This window comes from Hetaerina americana, unplaced genomic scaffold (assembly GCF_022747635.1).
Source record: "Hetaerina americana unplaced genomic scaffold, ioHetAmer1.1.p SCAF_3, whole genome shotgun sequence".
In the NCBI taxonomy this organism is placed as follows: domain Eukaryota; kingdom Metazoa; phylum Arthropoda; class Insecta; order Odonata; family Calopterygidae; genus Hetaerina; species Hetaerina americana.
Genome location: NW_027286874.1, coordinates 18,972,618 through 18,992,807, shown reverse-complemented (window position 1 = coordinate 18,992,807; position 20,190 = coordinate 18,972,618). Strand labels below are relative to the sequence as shown.

Below are 20,190 nucleotides of genomic sequence, written 5' to 3'. Positions count from 1 at the left end.
ATATACGCAGTTATAATGGTAAACTTATTAAAGGCGTTGTTAGCTGTACGCGAAAACTCGATGCTTTTATTTAAATTGACCGATGATTACCCACGTTAAACATTCAGCTACGCTTGCGTTCATCTCCCGAATAGTTTTCTAGTCTCTAAGCAATGGACTGTGATCTCGTTTTATGAGCTCACTGAAAGCAGTAGAAGCATGTAAGTGACTCCGTCTCAGTCCTATTGCGGACGATCAAGAGGAGTCAGTTCCCTCCGGCCCCTCGGTACCTCACCACCCTCGAGAGGTTTCACCTGAGGCTTTCCCATAAAAAGTATCCAAATGACGAAATCACTTTCTTCCCCGTTTTCATGGAAATTTTATGCATGTATTCATAAATTTGGAACGTAATCCGAATGGCTTCTATAACTCATTTGGACCTGGAAATGTTGGAAGTGCGACTCTCACTCTTCCTGTTCCCTCGATGCGCCTAGTGGGTCGGTATCGTCTCCCACTCTTTATGGTTTTGGAGGCATTGTGCAACCCTCCGTGAAGTTCTGCTCCCGCAACCTCCGGGGCGCATCCACAGCCTAGTAGTTTGCGAAACATCTGGGAGCTTGTTATGCTGCATGTGTCTCTTTATGCTTTGACCCTGTTCCTTATATCCTGTGTAAGCAACTTAACTGGTGGCCTAATTTCAAGGCTTGCCCAAGGGGATTAATTTTCTGTTTTCGAGTTAGGATCACTTAATGCTTGACAGTGAAGTGAAAATTTGGGACCGAAAAATTTCCGGGATGGCGTTGCTATCGGTGCACTTGCCTTTGCAAATACCAAATGAGTTTTTTACACAATTCGTGAAATACCGAATTAATAACCTAAGTATGAAGTCGAAGTATTTTACCTAATTATTGTAACAGATAGTGTAATTGAGAAATGCAGCTTGAAATTTTACGGTTCTTTTCAAGTCCAGCGATGTTCTCGTATCCCCGTAGTAATTTTTCTTCATACTCAGACTTCGTTTCACTTAATCGCAGCGGTCGCTCTTGGCCTTTGCTGAGGTTGTTTAGTTTATGCGTCGTAACCTATTTAGGGTTTCAAGTAAAAAACTTATTTCGTTGTTTTCGATGACTTGGTTCTCTTAAGATCTGATCTCAGTTGTCTTGCGAGATATCGTCTTTGGCGAGTTTACCCCTCGAGAACACTCTCCTGATTATTGCAGTTTCTTCTTCTAATTAACTAAATAACCTCCTCAAGGGGCTTCATCGTGAACGAGTATTATTTTTCATTCAATCATGAGTTTTGCGAAAATGTAATGGTGGTTGTAATAATTCTTTAATAACTTTAAGACTTGAACTAAATACCCCTACTAAGTTGATCTATAATTTCTCTTGACTACATTTTGTTGTAGCCAAGGATATTAAAATAGCCAGTAACTTTGATGAAACAATACGATCTTCCAAGAACTTTTACAATATGTAATAAAAGGTGTCTAAAACTTCTCGGTATAATTGTAAAAATTGTAAAAATTCTCGGTATAATTACTCATGATTATCAATGCGCCCTTCTAACGCCCCTTATTGCACCGAATCATCGGTGGAAGATTCAATTTTACCATAGAATTGTTATGAATTCTCACATAACTTCCGTTGAATAAAAAAATTTACAAAAAAGTAGTTACTACCCGCAGGCTGAATTTGCCAAAAACTTCAATATGGCAGAGGGATTAGGAGGAGCTCACTCAGCGAAACTTCATCCCTTGGTGCGTGGGGAACATTCTTTCGAGATTGTCATGGCTTCCCTGTTCTGCTTAGTACCCCTTCTCCCGGCCTCCTGCTCGCCCCATTCCCCTCCTCCTCCTTGTTTTCACTTTCACTTGCTCTTCCAATTCACACCATTGATTCCGTCGAAGATCCACTCTCGCTCTATTTTCCCTCCTAACCCAGAGCTCGGCGTTTTCTCACTGAAGGGTGCGCGATCTTTCCATCCGTATCTTACGCAACTGCTGTTCAGGGTACTGTTGGTTGCCAGAACATGGTACAGGATCAGTCTAGCAAGATTTTTATATTTCGAATCCTATTGATTTTCGTTCATGAGCACTGGCCGAATATGAAACGGGACAGGTGGTCCAAACAAACCGATATCTCGTTTAAAATCTAATCGAAAGTCTTTTCCGTAACTTCTTTTCGCTTTTATGTCGTCAATCAATAGCGTGCGGGAACCACTTTCGTTTTTTTGAAGGCCTCCTACTTCGGAAATGGGCAGATGGAATGAAGACGGGTTTTGAAACGGCCCAATACGTTGTCTAGGGCTGTGTTTTTCGTTTGATTCATGCGTCTCCGTAATGGCCCACGAATATAAGGTGCAATCGATATTTTGACTGAGGCTAGCCCCTTTAGTTTAGCTAGTCATTCTCAAGCGTCATGAATTAGGCAAAAGTGTACCATTGGAAATTATGTCATCAGTGAGAGGTAATCGAAAAACATATCAATATCTATGCTAATACGTACCTCGCATATGGTGTACGGAATGCTGTGTGGTCGTGGGTGTTGATGGCGTTCAGCATTTTGTTTAGCAAGCGTTGGATGAAGAATGGTCTCCCATTATTTTAGGTATAAGGTGGGTGATGACGAAATTGTTTTTAGCCTCCAAACTCAGCCCGGTGGATGTTAAAGCTTGAAACTAATATTTGAATTCCGACGTCAGCTATTTGAATCGTGTTAATTCGATTTTGTATATTGAAAAGGAAATTTCCATTCTAACCTTTATTCTAGCATTCGTCTAACTCTCGGATGACCTAAAATTTAAATGTTATTAGCTTATAAATGAACCATTTTTAAGTAGCATTTAGTTCGGAAGCGGTATTGACATCTGGCGTAGTCCTGCTTAATGGCTACCCTTTAAAATGCCGTGTTTACTTCGCACGCATTGGCTACGAGTTTGTCACTTTTGACAGTGAAATGTCAGTTTTGCGGAGAAGATAGTCAAATTATGTATTCTGATTATGCAGGATCGTTCTTTGTGTTTTATTTGTACTTGTGGTGAGATAGTAGGGTGGTATGAAGAATAGAATTCGTAGCGGCACTGACTTACTACCTGATCTTAATAAGAATTAGGCAAATACGTTTTTAAACGGCAGCTCATAACTTAACTAATGCGGTTATCATTTGATTTTGTTGCAATTTTGGGCATCTGGGTGAATGCACTTGCAACGTGCAATGTCCAATTAACCTAGTTATCCTTCGATTGCCTGTACTAGTGAGTGAAATCGTTACTGATTTGCAATCCTAAGATTGGTTTGACGCAGCTCATTTCAGTTCCTCTCCTTGCTTTACGCTTAGTTCCTGCATGCGAGATGTGTTCAATAAATAACGGAAACTTGAGTTATTGGAAAGAATTTTTTTTATTCGTCTATATCAATGTGATCCCCTTCGAAGTAACCCCCATTAGGTACTTAACACTAGTGCCAGGGCTCTTTCCAATCCTCGAAACACTTCTACAACTTGATCTTTGGTATAGCTTTTAGCTCTCTTAGCCATGCTAGTGTCTCTTAGCCATGTATAGTTTTTAACCTCATCTATGCTTGTAAAACGACGGCCCTTCGAAGTTCCTTTTATTTTTGGGGTCAGAAAAAAGTCCCACGGGGCCATGTCTGGCGAATATGGAGGCATTAAAGTGATGCTTTGGTCAAAAATTCACTGACAAGCAGTTAGCATCGTGATTTTTGCATTATTGCGTTGCAAAAGCCGTGAATTGTATCGGCACGAATACGGGAGTTTTTTTTCGTATTACTTCACGCAAGCGGCGATGAACTTGTAAGTTGTACTCTTTATTGATCGTTTGACCTTGTGGCAAGAAAACCCATGGTGCGCAATGCGAAATCAAAATATTCCCGTTACTTTTTTAACGCACCTCTCATTTATTCTCTTCGGCGAATGCCATTATTTTTTTCTTATTTTGTGCGGTAACGCACCTTTCAAATATTATTTTATGATCGTTAGCGCCTCATATAGCTGGTGGAGCACGGTGCCGGTGACTTGGCGACGACTCGTGAAGTATTAATCCTGTGTTAACCACGGTAGTTGTGCCTCCATTCTGGGTCTCGGATGTTGAATATTAACGCAGTTTGGGAAATTTTTTTAAATCGTTTCACAACCTCTATTGTGAGTTGTCTCGACGGCATTTTCAGTCTATCGCCCCGAGAAGTCCACACCCATGGACCCGCTCCGCCGTTGATTTTCCGCCTGTGAGCGTTCGATTTTCACGGGAAATTCTCGTGAATTCTTAAATGGCCTCTCGGTTGTTCCGAAACCGGATTTTCACTCCGTTTGATCTACCGTCTCTATGTGCCCTTCACCTCTTACCTTTACTTTCCCCTTCTCAGCCGGGTCTTTCGTTCAGACGGCTCGTTTTTGTCGAGTTAGCCGTCACGAGTAACCCGACTTATCCCTCGATGTGCTTGCAAGTCTTTGAATTTACGAGAGCCTTGACCTTAGGACTTCAGCGCACAGGTCGGCTTTTGTTCATTCTAGTGCGTTGATCCCATGTTTATACCCCTTCCCATCACACTCACTGGCGGTTAATCGCATGCCCTAAATTCTGTTCATGTAAACGCATGTTTCAGTACCCGTGGAAATTGGAATCATGCAGAGATCCATGTAGGAACCAAAAATAGATTGGTTTATATTTTGTCTTGGTGAAAAATGGAGGGGGCCACATTTAAGGAAAAACAAACCCAGCTCGAAGGGACTGTTTGGACAAAATCGGGGGGGCTGCTGTGTGCGTACTTTGCGCTGCTGTTTGCTTAAGACAGTCATATTGCGTTAAAAGTGGGGTAAAGTGATGCATGTCTGAGCCAAGGGGAGAGTTAAAAATCAGTCGGCGCCTAGTTTTTTCGAGTGTCTTTGAAGTGTTTCTTTACCTTCAGGTACTCCCTTACTGTGAGTTAGATATCCCCTTAACTGTTGAGCCAGAAGGCAGGCCGTAAGTTGGGGCGAGGTGTCTGTGAATTCGTTTGGCTGGCTTGCGTCTATGGGTTTGGTGGGAGGGACCCTTTCAAGGACGGGCATTTTTGTACTAACATGCATAAAATCTGTCGATGGCGTAAAGAATTTATTTTACCCTAGTGAAAGTAGCGCTAACTACTTTTCATCTTATGTAACGACGTTGATTCAACTAAGAATGTTGATAATTTCTTTTAATAAAGCCAAATTACAAATATTCGCATTGTGCATTTTTAATGAAAACAATCGAGATTACAGGCATTTTAGATCGTAGGAGCGAACTGCACCGTCGCACTTAACGACTCATCAAGATGACGATATTTTCTAAGGACATGTATACATCTTCCTCTCAAGTTTACAGAATACTAGGAAAAATTTATTTAAAAATATTGACTGAGATTTAGCTGTATAGTTCAACCTTCCAGTAAAATCCCATTTCTTCTTTCAGTCGAATACTTTTTTTGATAATGATGTTAGCTGACAGCCAGCTATCATTTACGAACTAAAACGTATATTGTATAATTTGCATGAAGTGCTCCTGGGAATTAAATCCGCAAGAGTCATTGATTTATTAGGGCTTTCAATTGTTTTGTGTGTTTTTTCCAGTTCTTCGTTTGTTTTTCAAGTTTCACCTGCTTGAGATCTCAAAAAAACCGCGCAGCATAGGTTCGGTTTGCAGAACTGGAGAAATATTTAACTGAATTGGTTTAGTGCGGCGCCTAATTTTCAATTTAGAGTACAAATGTTTATGTTAACTAACCTATGACGATGATATATTTAAGTTAATCAGAATAATTTATATCAGCAGCGTTTTCCCAGTAGATAATCTCGTAATTAAATTTATTAAGTGAAAGAGCTCCGACTATGTGGGTCGTTCTTTAAGCCCGTAGGAAAAGATAGAAAAACAAATTGTTTTGGGTAGATTTTTTTATTTTTCAAAATAAGGCCCTTTTAGCTCGATTTACTTTTTCCAGTGTTTCTCCAACCTTTTTAAGCCGCCCATGAAGTAGGATTTTGCAAGGTCCTCAAAATAGGCATCTGTGGTGGCGATGACCCCGTTTAACGCGAATCGTTTTCCGCCGAGTTATTTTTTCAAGCTTGGAAATAAAACATTTAATGGGGGCCAGATGAGGGGAATACGGTGGATGTTGTAAAACTTGGAACTTTAATTCCTTAATTTTCAAGTATATATTTCTCATGTGAAATATATGGTACAGTTATGTGTGTGAAATATGTCTTAATGCATTAACATTCCATCTGCATTGAAATTTGTCCCTCACTTGGTAAGGGGCAGTATACTGTGAAATCTAGGATTCAAAAATTGTTCATTTATAAATATGATGCCGGGATAATATTTAGAAAGTGCTTCAAATTATGCAAGGAAATTGATATTTCGTCCTCAAATAAGTAGGCCATGTTATTTTGTTGATAAATTTGTGATCTCCTCCGTTTTCCGCTGTGATAGAAATCTACAAGAAAGCTTGATCCATCTGTTATTTTCCATTACCACTACTTGAGTGGAGAAGAGGACGCCGATCCCGTTCGTGTTGGCCGTGGAGCAGAAGAAGCTTGACAGCTGATACCCCCGAGCTCTCTAGTGCGTTGGCTGATATCGCGTCACCTACGGCCCACGCATCAACGTTGATAACATGTAGCAATGGAGTAGGTTCGTGGGAACGGCCAAAAGGGGGTGTCGTGGAGTGGGTTGACGCGACGTAATGAGTCAGTATTTCTCGCCAGAGAGAACTCTTCTCGGGTTTTTTTTCCGTTCCCGAGCTCATGTGTATAAGCTGCTGCTGCTTTCTCCAGTCTCTCCGCACATCCTCTTCCCTCCTTCCCCCAACTTACTTCGCGAAACGATGATGTTCCCTGGAGCAATGGAGAGACCTCGCGAAGGTCGGTCGTCCACCTCTCTCTCTCGTATTTCTTTCCGTGAAGCCTCTACCCTCGATCGTGTAACTGGTTCCGGTGGTGTTCTCTTTCCTCGACGAGTCATTGTAATGAAAAAAAAGCGAAATGCTGTGATGTTAGCCACTTAAGACCGTCTTCATAGTCATAATAGCATTGCTTGCCTTTCTATGAAGACTTCTGGAGGTGTTTGGAGTTGTTAAACCTCCTGGCGCGTAGGTGAGACGAGTTGGGGCTTAATTGTTTGCTGCAGTGGATCCCCCGATCACTTCAGGGTTGTAGGTGTCAAATGCATTTCAGAATTCAGCAGCATCTCGTTTGGGGTGGTTCAATTTCGGAATGCTGGCATGTGATGTTCAAATACTGATAATTTGTATTCAAGTTCATTGCTTGTGCGATTCAAAGGTTTTTTCGTTTGATAACAATTCTAATGGATTTCAATTCTACTTTGATTGTATGGGGATTGACCGTCACGTAATTCCATGGTTAATGTGGGTTTTTAGGTTAAAATATAAGTTAAAACCAAGTCAGTTGAACCTATTTTCTAATTCTTTAAAAGAAATTGATTGTCAAGCAGTGATGTAACTGAAGGATTTAAGATCCTTCGCAGTATTTTCGTTTGGTTCTAAGGACGAAAACAAAGGCTAAGGTGTATGAGATAAGTAGTCGTTACCTAAGCTTCAATGTAACTCAGACCGCAAAGCCTCGTAAAAGTTGATATCTTATATCTGATTATCAGTCCGAAACTTGTATGCTTTTTTATAGATTTAAAACAGCAAAGGTGTTGGTATATTTTTATCATTAAATTGTAAAATTGCTATTTGCCTTTCTGGTATATAGTATGTATTTGGATGATTATGTTTTTCTGTGTCTGTCTTTTTTAGCAATATTCCAGGCATTAAAATCAAAAATGTTAAAAGCGATTTTTCAGTGTATATGACTGTAGCCTTTTAAATCTGGTTCGCTTGGTGCCCTCTGTTGATGCAAAGTGGAAAAATTGTTTCATAGTAAATATTTGCATTTATGGAGCCCCAGTAGATTGACTCGTCGACGCTCGAATCTTTCGGCATAACCTTCTGAAATTTAACAATCATGCTATTTAATTTTCTATGTCCCTTGTCGCCACCGTCACTCGCGCAGCCCAAAACTCTAGTTCTCAATTTCATCTTGGTCTGCCTTTCTTCTGTTTTATCTGTATATCGTCTCATTGCCTCGGGAAAATTTGAGAGAGTAGCCTTTTTTATGCCTGTTTTAGTGTTTTCTCTCGCTGCTACCCACCACCTTCCAGATCCACCCGACTTAGACCTTGTTTTCCTTTGTTGACATTGCCTCAATTATTTGTCGACCAACGATCGAGTGTGTACTTCATTCCCAGTTTTCCGTCAAAATGATTTTGAAAAGTTCATTCGTGACGGGTAGAGAAAACGACAGGTGATCAACGAGGTCGCGGGGTTGCGCCTTTGAGCGTCTGCGTCTTCATTATCTCGACCTAAATACGTTTTTTGGTCGCGGAATTTTTCTCCCAATTTCTTGTTCTATCACGCGGAAATAATTTTCACGGTTAATGAAATTAACCTTGAGATTATAAATGTCTGCACATCTGTTCCCTAGTGTTTTTGTGTATCCAATTAATTTACGTGTAACACTCTTGCCAACCAAAACAGTCGACTGGGTATCATATATATCCGAAACCTTGGGCGGAACAATCTTGAGATCAATCGATACTTCTATAAATTTCGAAAACAAATGAACGCTTGATGTTTGATTGGCTTCGTTGGTGATGGAAGAAGGAGAGTATACTGGCAATAAAATGTTTTTCTGAGTTTTGTGTGTAGCAGACAAAGCGGAGACATTTTATTTGTATTTGTAATAATATAGAGATATTTTTGGCATTTTCATCGGAATTTGATAGATTTAGCTCCTAAAGATACGTTTTTCTGATGCTTTTTGTTTATTAAAATTAAAGCTAATAGAACCTAAAATTATAAATTTCCGAAGTGGATAAATATTAAGTATATTATCATTATATTCATTATTTGACTTCTACCGACAGGACATTAAATTAACATTTCCGCATTGAATAGTTCATAAACCTATTCATTATATTACTTCGGCCAGCCGAATCTAAAAGCCAACATTTCCAAAGGACATTTCAAACATTTTATTTTGATATTAAATGTATTTTATATATTACTTCTGGGCCTTCGGGTACATATATTTTTGTGAAAGATGGTTTATTTCATTATAAATATGATTTTATGGCGAAGTTTTGTGAATAGTGTTTAACGCCATCCTTTGAGGTGGTTAAAAAAATTGTAATTGACTCAAGTTTCAAAGATCTCTGTACTTTACTTTTTCCTTACTTCATATTCGATTGATCAATAAATGCTTTTATTATTTTTTAGAGGGAATGGTAAGTAGGTAAGTTTATATTATCCCATAGAAGCTCCTCAAACTACAAAGAGCAAGTAGAAAGCCGTTCTTATTAACATAAAAGCGTGTTTGTATGCATGGAAAATGGGTCTTTTGACTAAGACTACTTCACCTCCGACTTCTGTTGCTTACTTCTGCTCTTTTTCCAACCCACAGGTGACCCATCGAGTCACAGGACAAGTCATGGTGCTCAAGATGAATCTGATGCGGTCCAACCGGCCGAACATGCTGCGTGAGGTCCAGCTCATGAACCAGCTATCTCATGCAAATATCTTAGGGTAAGTAGTGCGTCTTGCAATTCCAGAATTACTTGTTTTCTTACTGGGCATGCTAATGCCAATAGTAATGAATCTTCATTCGCAAACCATGAAAAAGATGCTACGCTCTCCCGACTGCAGAAATCTTCACATCTTAACCTATTTGCCATTTTTATAAAAAAACTACGGAAGGATGATACTAAGGTTTTACGACTGCATTGCCAACAGTTTTGTTTAAGTTTATTCATTTATCTTAATCCAGTGGCTTGAGCGTTGGACTACGGTCCTGAGGGCCCGGGTTAGATACCTGGAAACGTCTTTTAGCATCCTCAGCTTCATCCATGCTGTGTGGTATTTCGGGTATCAGATCATGCTGGGGAATAATTTGTGGCACAGGGAAAGGAACTGGCCCCCTTTCCCAAATGTGTGAATTGGACACGCCGTGTAGTACTTGGTGATCTGTAACCTCACCTATAAAACCAAATATAGGGGTTGATAACTCTGGTTTGATGGTTCATTTATCTCTCTCTTCTGGTGATCTTTTTACTCTAATCGTAATCGGAATAATTTTTTGTGAATGCTTACTAGTTTTAAAACACGTAACCACTGTTGGACCATTTAAATGGCCCAACAGTGGTTACGTGTTTTAAAACTGCATTGGTGAGGCAACTTATTGTAATGCATTGTCAATCGACACTGGTTTTTAAATTTTATAAATAGCCTTCGTTAGAGCTACTTTATGATTTCTATCTTATCCGAATAGTCAACTGCGAAAAGACCTTGTCATTTTTAGATTTAACTCTATATTTTACAGCTGAAAACTCGGTGCGACAGCCCTGGAGCTACTTTGAAAGGGAATCTATTTGTATCAAAGACTTTCTTTGGCACATTACGTATGTGCATGCTTTTAATTTCGTTTTGTGGTATTTTTGAATGAATTGCTTTCGTTTCACAGAATTCTATTATGGTATGCTTTCAGACACGTTTGTGGTTTTCATTGAATGGCAGTCGTTAACTGTGTTGTTTTCCATTAAATTATTTACTTTTGCGATGAGTGAAATGCCAACTGTTTATGGAGAGATTTTTCGAAATCGCGCTCTAAGCCGCTGGAAAATCTGCTTCATATCGTACATTTGTCCATCATTATGTCCATCCAAAAACCTACTTTAACCGGTAGATTACCTGATAATAATAATATCGTAAATTTGTTTTCTAGTCCTCAAAAAGTCATTTCAAGTGTAAATGAGATTTCGAGACTGAAATGATCCGTGTTATTTTCCCCTTTCATGCAATTAGTGAAGTCGAGAAGGTATAACGGAGAGTTTGGAGGTCAAGGTACGAGGCATTATCCATCTAGCTATCTTTACCTCAGCACAAAATAGCAATTAAATTCTTGCGAAGGAGAAATGACGTCCTAAAGAAGTGCGTTTTAGAAATCTGAGATCCAGTTGACTTTGGGTGTATGAAACTTTTCGCGAAATGCTAGTGATTTGAAAGTTTAAACTGTGCCATGAATATTCCCCAGGATACGTATTTCAGTGATAGATTAAATGTTACGAATGTCCTTTATGCCCTCATTTTTGTAGTTGTGTTTTCGCATTCTTGCTGCTGATTGCCTTTGTGACCCTGACGCTCTGTTCAACGAAACTTATTTAGATAAATTTCATTAATATTTTATCCAGCATATATAATGTTGTAATTATATTATATAAATAAGATATTATATTGCATTATTTTAAACACGGAACCAGGAAAAAATATAGCACATAAAATTAAGTATATAATTTAAATGATTAAAAATATCAAGTTATGGGTTTTGGAGATAATAGAGAAACACAGAGAAGACGAAATGAAAACTAAATTTGCCATCTTTCCGAGTGCAAATGAATAATAAATTTTATACAGAGGAAAGTGCTTTTAAAAGCTCTACTTTTAATTTTATATTACTAGTTGTGGAGAGTATGCAATCATAAAAGCAATTGCATTCATTAGGGTAAGCTGGTTTTGTATCACTCATAAATGTGGAAATGCGTTCACAGATACTGTATTTTTCCTTTTCTTTTAAGTTTATTTTCCTTATTTTTCCTCCTTTACTAACATTTTTTCTCCTGTACCTTGTCTATTCTACGTTCCGTCATACACTTCTCCTTAGCTGCTCTCTGGCCACTATCTTTTTTATGCTCTGATAACGGAATCGCTGTGCGAAAGTACTGAAGTAAGATCCCTAAGGCATCAACCTATTATTGCATAGGGATGGCGTTTCATTCATATCAAACTCTTAGTAATCGGATGGGCGATTCCGTCTAAAATGTTCTTCTGTGTGATGAAGCACTCACTCCCACGATCTCATTCTATTCTGGAAGTAGTAAATAGGAATGCACTTCCGTCTTCGGTAAGAGGTGTGTCCCTATGAACATTCCGTTTTGTATCCTCGTTCAGTAGACATACCCAGATTTCTCTTTTTCACTATCTTACTCTAGCGGAGTTCAACAGTGATGTTAGCATGACCAAACGGGTTCCCGCTTATGAAGCCGTCACGTGTGCCCTCCTGCGCGCGCAGCCCTCCTTTATTTGTTTACAAATCACCACGCTTACCCCGAGTCCGACGATCCGTCAAGTGACGTGCGGCATACTTGGCCGCAGAGGCCCACAACCTCGCTGCGCTCATCCGCCGACGCGGCGTGATCCGTTCGGTGAAGGAATGACTGGCATGCGTCTTCTTAGCACGTGCTCAGGTGGCAGCTTTGAAAGCGGGAGATAGGAGCAGCAAATTGCATAACACGGTGTCTTCCTCCTAATAAGAATCATTTTGCTGTCGTCATTGATAGGTCGAGATGGGAATGGAAAACTAGCATGCCGAAGTTGATAGTTGTTAGATTTCACTCTGTTTAATGCGTGATGATTCATCGATACCAAATGTGACCTTCACACGTGGCAACTTATTGTCGTGCGTAACCCACAATTTGGTTCGGGGGTTTTTTCATCTATTTAAAATTTCTTTGAGTCTTAAAATTTATCGGAGACCAAAATATCGAGTAAATAATCGAGAAATATCCATTGGTACGTGTATGATGATTCCTAAATGCCAGTTACTTGATTAATTTTATGATGATTGTCTCAACTTTATGGAACTTCTAGATAAATTTTGAAAAGTAAAAACTTCCCAAGTTCCCCTGAATTTACCAAAAAAATTCAGTGGGATTACAAAGTTTTTACTTTTTAAAATTCTTCTAGCTCCTTGAATTTAGTCTCATGGTACTAAGGTAGCTTGTAGCTATGTTTGTCAGTACATTTACAACTTCTTCTGTGATGTCACTGCTGTTGAGTGGTATAAGACTGGTGCAGTGGTACAAGGCTTGTGGTTCATTTTTCAGTCCATTGAGTTGTGAGATTTTTTTGCCGGTTGGTAAATAGGTTTATTTACTAGGTTTTAAGTTTCTCTGACGATTGAAGCAAACGGCTACACGAGCGAATTAAAATCCACTATGTCGTGGTATATTTTGTCAAAGATTACTTAACGTACCGGTGTAATCCTATAGGCAGGTATAGTTCAAAGTTGTTGACATTTTTGTTTGAAAAATTGAAATTTTATCCTCGAAGAGTAAGGAAAGTTAATTAAAACTGCAGCAGCCCTGACTATAAAATAATATCTTTAGTTGTGAATTTGAGTGCTTTAATCGCGGTATCATTAAATTGATCCTAGGACTGTCTTTTCGCGGTACTAATTCGGAACACGAGTACTCATCCCCCAGTTCCATTTTGTTATTTTATCAATCAATAACTAGATACTATTCGGGACGTCACCAAAAAGACATATTTATTAGCCTCATTAAACAAATGTGGAATATCAGGCACGTTTAGACAGATATATAAATTTTATAGTGTCCAGTTAGCCGAAAAGAAATAGGATCGAGTGACTGCACATCACTAAGAAGTGGGACCAGCTTAGGATGTTTTAGATCGACGAAGAAATTATTTTGGTGTGGATATTAACTTGGAAAATTAGACAGCATGACATAACTACGAGGGTCATCCGGAAAGTAGTACCCGTTCGTGCCGCATGAAGTGCTGACGACGCGAGTAGCCGCTGGACGAGGTCAGATAGCTTCAGTGGCTTGTCTGCCTTCTCTGAGCCAAGTTGCGTGACGCTAGCATTGCCTGTGTTGTTTCTGTGATTGTTTACAATGTTTAAAAAAATTGAGAACGCCGCCAGTTGTGAAGTGAGGGCAGTGATTAAATTCCTCAATGCAAGAAACGTTCGCCCATGTGATATTCATCGCCAATTAAAGGAGGTGTATGGAGACAATGTAATGGACGAGTCGTCTGTTCGGCGGTGGTGTCGCAACTTCAACATGGGGAGGGGGAACACACACGACGATGAGCGTTCGGAGAGACCGTCTGTCATTACAGACCAACTGGTGAGCTCAGTTGACGAATTCGTGAGGAACGATCGGCGCGTCACAATTGATGACATCTGTGAGCATTTTCCCAATGTTTCTCGAACAATTGTTCATGAAATTGTTAAACACCATCTGCATTATGCAAAAATTTGTGCAAGATGGGTCCCTCGCGTATCTCAATGAGCTGGCGGCGAAGGACTATGCAGCAGGAATACAGAAACTTGTCACACGTTATGACAAATGCCTTAATTTGCTTGGAGATTATGTTGAGAAGTAGTTTAAAGTATCCTCTTTCAAATAAAATTTTTTATGTTTGTTAATATTTACTTTTGTGTCTTTATTTCACGAACGGGTACTACTTTCCGGATGACCCTCGTATGATAGTAGCCACCTTCATAGTCTAAATTCGAGAGGATACATGGTGGCTACTTAAAAATTCAAGAATCCTACTTAAATCCATTTAGCTTGTTGGCTCTAACTACGATCTTTTAATTCCTTAGTGAGTGACTCCGTAAGAAGACAAATATCATTTGGCGCAGTATAATTGAGTCTGCGTTATTATTTGATACTTATTTAGAATTGCTAACTATGTTTTGTGATCGTGACTGAGTGCATGAAATAATATGATATTGAGGGAGTGGATCAATTTTATGATAATAGTGTTATCTTATGCAATTTAAATGTGATGGTATGATTCAAAATGTAACTTCAGTCTTGTTAAAAGCATTCTGTAAGCATTATAGCACGCCTCTTTTAAGCAGTATTGATTGACTCGTCCTTCATTTTCAGTCAATTTCCTTTGAATAGATGATGATGGGTACGGTATGCGTTTCGCAACCTGGTATGGTGTACATAAGAGCCTACTCAAAAAGCAATCCTAATTGAATCCAGATTGCTCTTGTCGAAGACGCCCACTGTCAATATAACCAGAAAGTCTGTTTGTTCACAATTTTGGACTAATGACTGCAAACCGCCTTCTTTCCCCCTCTGGTTGGGCAAGAGGAAAGAACTTCGTTAACGACCCTTGTTCATTTGTGCATGGTGGCTATTTGGTTGGTCGGCTGCCATACCTCGTTTGAGATTATTCTAGTTAGTCGCAACCTAGTTAACCTACAGATAATGCTTTCGGTAGACACCGTAGTAGTTACTTACTGGCCGCAATAGCACTTATGGCGAGTGCGTATGATTGTCGCAACTATCAAGAAAACTATCATGATCTTTATTATTTTTAGTTTTGCTGCTAAGTCTTAATTCTCTAAAGCCGTCATGATTACCAAATATGAGGCAATGCTTTTAGTCCCATCTAAGACCATAAAGGCCAACCTGCCGACGTTAGAAGTACGATATGTTTGTGTACTTAAATGAAAGCATAGGCCATTTATTAATTATCTTAGTCAAATTTTGCATCTTTTTTAATATCTGTTGCAATTCAAATCATTTTAAAATGTTGCTCGGCGAATTAGATGGAAATATAGCTACAGGAAAGGATGAAGTGGATGGAATGATTTAGATAGATAGATAGAGGTCTGTATTTGGGCGAAATTGAGACCTAATGGTCCATTCTTCCATTTAACCCATCGCCGTATACATATTATATTAGGCATTAAAATTATAGTTACATTCATATGTACACATAAATACATATAGACAGACTCATTTAGCACAAATTTGCACATCGAAAAGAAAATTTAGAATTGGAAATACTGAACGTGCCACTCTGTCATCCAACTTAACATTGGAGTTGAAAAAATTCAGAACGTTGCACACGCGTTCAAATCATTCTCGTTGCATTAAAAGCGTTGTGGGGAAGTATTCGGATGAATAGCTAGAGGAAGGTGTTAATTCTCATTATTGTCCTTAGCTCCCATGTTAATTCTTGGGTGTGGATTTTCGCCCGCGAGTTTTCTCTATGTAATCTCGTAAACATGTGATCATATACTTCGGTGGAACAGTTTTTCCCGAGCAATATTCGAATTGATGCAATAAAAAAAATTAAAATAGAAAAATCCATTACGTGTATAGTACGTATTTTACGAATCTATCGATGGGACTTGCCAAAAAGTTTTTTTAATAGACGTCCTCAACATGGGGCGGGTCGGTGCCAAGTTTTGTGTCGAGACTATGATTGACGAGTAGAAGCAACGTTAATCGGTAGTCGGCGTGAAATTTTAAAGAGGTTGTCCTAAATGACTCAAACTCTCCCTCTCTCTCTCTCTCGCACAACGGTCATTACTAGTGCCGGAAGTTGGTATTACGGGTACTATCTGGAAACGCAAAAAATTATAATTATCTGAGCACAAGTACCCAATATCATCCAGTTGAAAGAAGAGCCGAGTTGTGAAGAACAGTCGCCCTGGTTTTTTGCATGAATACTGAAGGGGTCGTCCGTAGCCAAAGCTTGCTCAGAAAATGTAGTCAATGCAGAATTCTATTGCGACGATTGAAATTACCGAGGAAAATTTCAGGTGTAAAAAAAACACGGAGAATTTTGTACAAACACCTTGGTCCTTGCCTATGTTGTCCGGCATTGTTTGGCCTTAAAAACCAATTATGTTTGTCCCCCAACTTCTATTTTTCCTCGTAGAACAACTCACGTCATAGAAACCTCGTAGAACAAATTTTTTTTCCAAAAAATAATGATTAAGGGGTGAGGATTTGGTGTCAATGAGGGGATAAAAATGAAACTCGGTATGCTCTGAACGCGTCACCCAAAATGAATTTCCAGGGTCATGGCATACGCGTTGGAATTGATATGCGCTCTCCCCAAAGGTACTCGAAGGGTGTAGTGGTGAGTAGGACGTTACTGGCTGAACCTACTTTTTACTAACGTAACTTCTACAGTTTTCTTTCTATCGTCTCGTTCCTTAGTGAATTTTATGAAAATCGGTCCTTGAACTGTTGAGAAAAATGGAGTTTGGCTTGGTCCGCCATATTCAAATAGTTTGTCAATGTATCCTTTCGTTTAATTGAAGGATGTTTGATTTACAAGTCATTTACGCCCAAGCTTCCGTTCTATCTGGAAGGGACCCATGGCCGCCCGTCACTACGTGACCGTTCCTGACCTTACGTCAGTTGGCCCACATTCGATCCATGACAAGCCGTCTCTGTGCTATGCTCAGCGGAGCGGCGATGTTCCCGAAAAAACATGATAACTATGTCAGGGTGTCGGCATTAATATTCTTCACGTTCCCTTATCTCCTCGAAATATTCGCTGCCGAATGTCTTCCTTTCCTGTATGGATTGGAGGTCTGCTAGGAAGAGATGGGAGAGTTTCATTCGATCTTGATTTCAAATATGAGCCATTATCGTAAATGGGTCAAAAAATGACAAATTGTCATGTATGGATAGGTAAATTTTCATCTTCATTATCTTAAAAATAACTTGATTTCAACATTTTTTTGTTTTCTTATATGTGAATTAAAAATATATGACATACATTGATACAGTATATACCGATACATTTTTTGTTGCCCTTTTTCAACTAAATTTGCTCTGCGGAGTCAGAAATCAGTTCATTTCTTTAAGTAAATGGGCAATTATTTCAGTTCGGTAATCGAATCCTGCTCGTAAACGTTACTCATCGCTCTTGAAATCTAATTTTAGAAAAATTACCTTCGCATCACTTGCAATTCATTAATTTACAGATACTGTGCATCCAATTAATAGCTTATTTGTTCATTTGTGTTATTTATTCTATAATGATTATAATTTGCTTAGCCGTTCTGTCATGCACATAGCCAAATGGAGGAAAGACGGTTTTCCCTCAGATCAGATTCTCGAGGTTCATCCAGAATTAATCGTTGTCATGACATGATAAATTAATAAATGTTTCTTAAATACTTTGACAAAGAAATAAAGCGGTTAGCATCCATCTACGCTCTACATCAACCCTTGACGGAAATCAGTCCCGCGTAGTCGAATCGAACCGTTCTTTGAATGATCCATGCCTTGCTTCTGAAAGGTGGTGTCCGGAACCCAGTCCTTCCTAATTTATGTCTCGTTCGGGAGAACAAACACCGGAAGAATTCTCGCTCCGCATTTCTTACTGTTCTTACGATAAGAGTAAATTTCACCTTGTATCCTTTCTTTGCTCCGATTGCTATGGCATGCTTACTGAGGAAGCGGGGTGAGAAGGTTTGATAGAGCTTTTTGGGTCCCATCCTCCTCACTTCATTTCCTCTTTGCGGAGTGAAACAATTCCTATATTGTTTAAGGGATTAAGCAGCACACTATGACTGCTGGAGTGTTGGTGACTGTGTAGTGATAAAAAATTAAATTAATCGAAATCACACCTTACTGATTGCACCTAAAAGTTTTGAGTAGTAGAAATAAAGAATGTAAGTAGGGCGTCGATTTACCTAGTTTACGATTCGAATGCCATACTTATCTGTTAATAATGCATGAAAAAATGCCTTTATTTAAGAAAAAAAACATATAAATGCATTAACTATTGTAATAAACAGTTAGAATAATTTTTACTTTCTAGCAGCGGGGTGCAATATTAGTTTTTTAGTTATACTGTGTTTTTTGTGTAATAGAAAACCGTAATCATCAGCTATGTATCTACGAAAGGTTTGTTAAACATTCCTTAATCACGAGGAGTCATTTTCTTTCGTCTTTTTTCCTTGATTCATCAGATCAGTCTTGCTTTGCATATGGCCTCATTTTATTATAATAGAGTGTGACTGACAATGACTAAACGGCATTTAATTACTCATTAGCGTTTTGAAACTCCTTTTTAATCTTTCAGGATTGCAAACGTTGCGTTATAACTGGAAAGGAAACTTATCTTTAGCTTTCCAGGGATCGATGCGTATTTTATCCTGAGACCTTATTACCATGCATAAATAAAGACGCAGTCCATATAGTCCGTAGGCCGTAAACCATATAGTCCGTAAGCCGTAGACCATGTAGTCCACTTATGAAACTGTTGGTGGACTATATGGTCGATAACCTTTGTGTTCTTGGGATAATGTAATAGGTCTGAAGAGTGTAAAATATGTCCATATAGCACGCAAGTTGGTGATAGTTTTATAGTTGAAAAGTGTAATTGTAAATTAATGAATTATGAATTCATGTTACAGGTCTTTGTACGAAAAATGTTGATGTACAAGGCTAATAAAAGAGTGAACTAGTCTGGTTTTGACTCTGTCGTTAAGGTATAGTAATTATAAAATGCTTTGTTATAGGAAATGGGCATTTTTATAGGTACACACGCAAGTATAAGTTTTAATTGAAAACTCTCGTGGTATTGCTGCCATTTCCTACATTGGCCGGTGTGGTTACATTTTTGAGTGTCGTCCTCAACTTTCGTCGAACGTTACCCGTGTGAGCGTGAGTAGTAATGCCAGAAAGAGAGGGATTCATTATTGTGGCTGCCCTCATTCTTTTTTTAAGCTCGCGTCTTAATTAGTGTCAATGATGGTGTGAGCACGGACAGAGACCCTCTCTCACCGGAAAGCTTAATCCCCCAATATTAGCCGTCTTAGGTTTTTTGCCTGAGTAATCGTCGTTTCTTGAGAATGAATCTTCGAATCATCAGCAGAAAAAATTCTAAACCCGTCAATATCGTTCACATGGTTTAGCGGTGGTAGCAAGTTATTTTCTGTGGCAGATATTCTATTGCTCGTATGTTTTCTCTAAAGACCTGGAGTTCTTTGTTGGGATATTTGTATGTGACAATGTTAATTTTATTTCCAGCATTGACATTTTAATTATATTGAAATGTGTAACCCTAATTTGGAAATAACTGGCGTATCGTCCTTCATCTATATTTTTTTAAGTCCTTCTTTGAGTTAAACCAGTTTAAATTGCCAACATTTTCCTTCCATTTTTGATTCGTATTGTTGCATTGGCATTATATGCTACACTAACTTGAAACGCCAACTCGTTTTCGCGGTAGCTTTTGCGCTAGCTCCGCTACCCTCTTCATCGTGTATTTTTCTACCTTTAACCCTCTTCGTTACTCGCGTATCGAGATAAAGAATGAGGACGTTGGAAAACATTATCGATTTCATTTAACATATCTGTTCGCCCTTGATCTTAATGGCAGTAAAATAAGAATTAAATGCGTATTACCGATGTCTTGTGCCATGCAGACGTGTCGGAATGTTTTCAGTCGACTGATGACGATGCCATCGGGAAAGCTGCCAAATCGTCTGATTTTCATGCCCAGTAATCGACGTGAGGTAGTTAAGTGCGTTCATTTCAAGG

At 39.0% G+C, this 20,190-nt stretch overlaps 1 protein-coding gene across 1 annotated transcript in view; it reads left to right on the top strand.

The window, feature by feature from the left end:
- cdi (center divider) overlaps nucleotides 1–20,190 on the top strand; it is a 253,646-nt gene that overhangs the window by 129,804 nt on the left and 103,652 nt on the right. Inside the window, exon 2 of the mRNA XM_071588086.1 lies at nucleotides 9,477–9,598. Coding sequence (XP_071444187.1) covers nucleotides 9,477–9,598 — 122 coding nt within the window. The remainder of the gene's footprint in view (nucleotides 1–9,476; nucleotides 9,599–20,190) is intronic.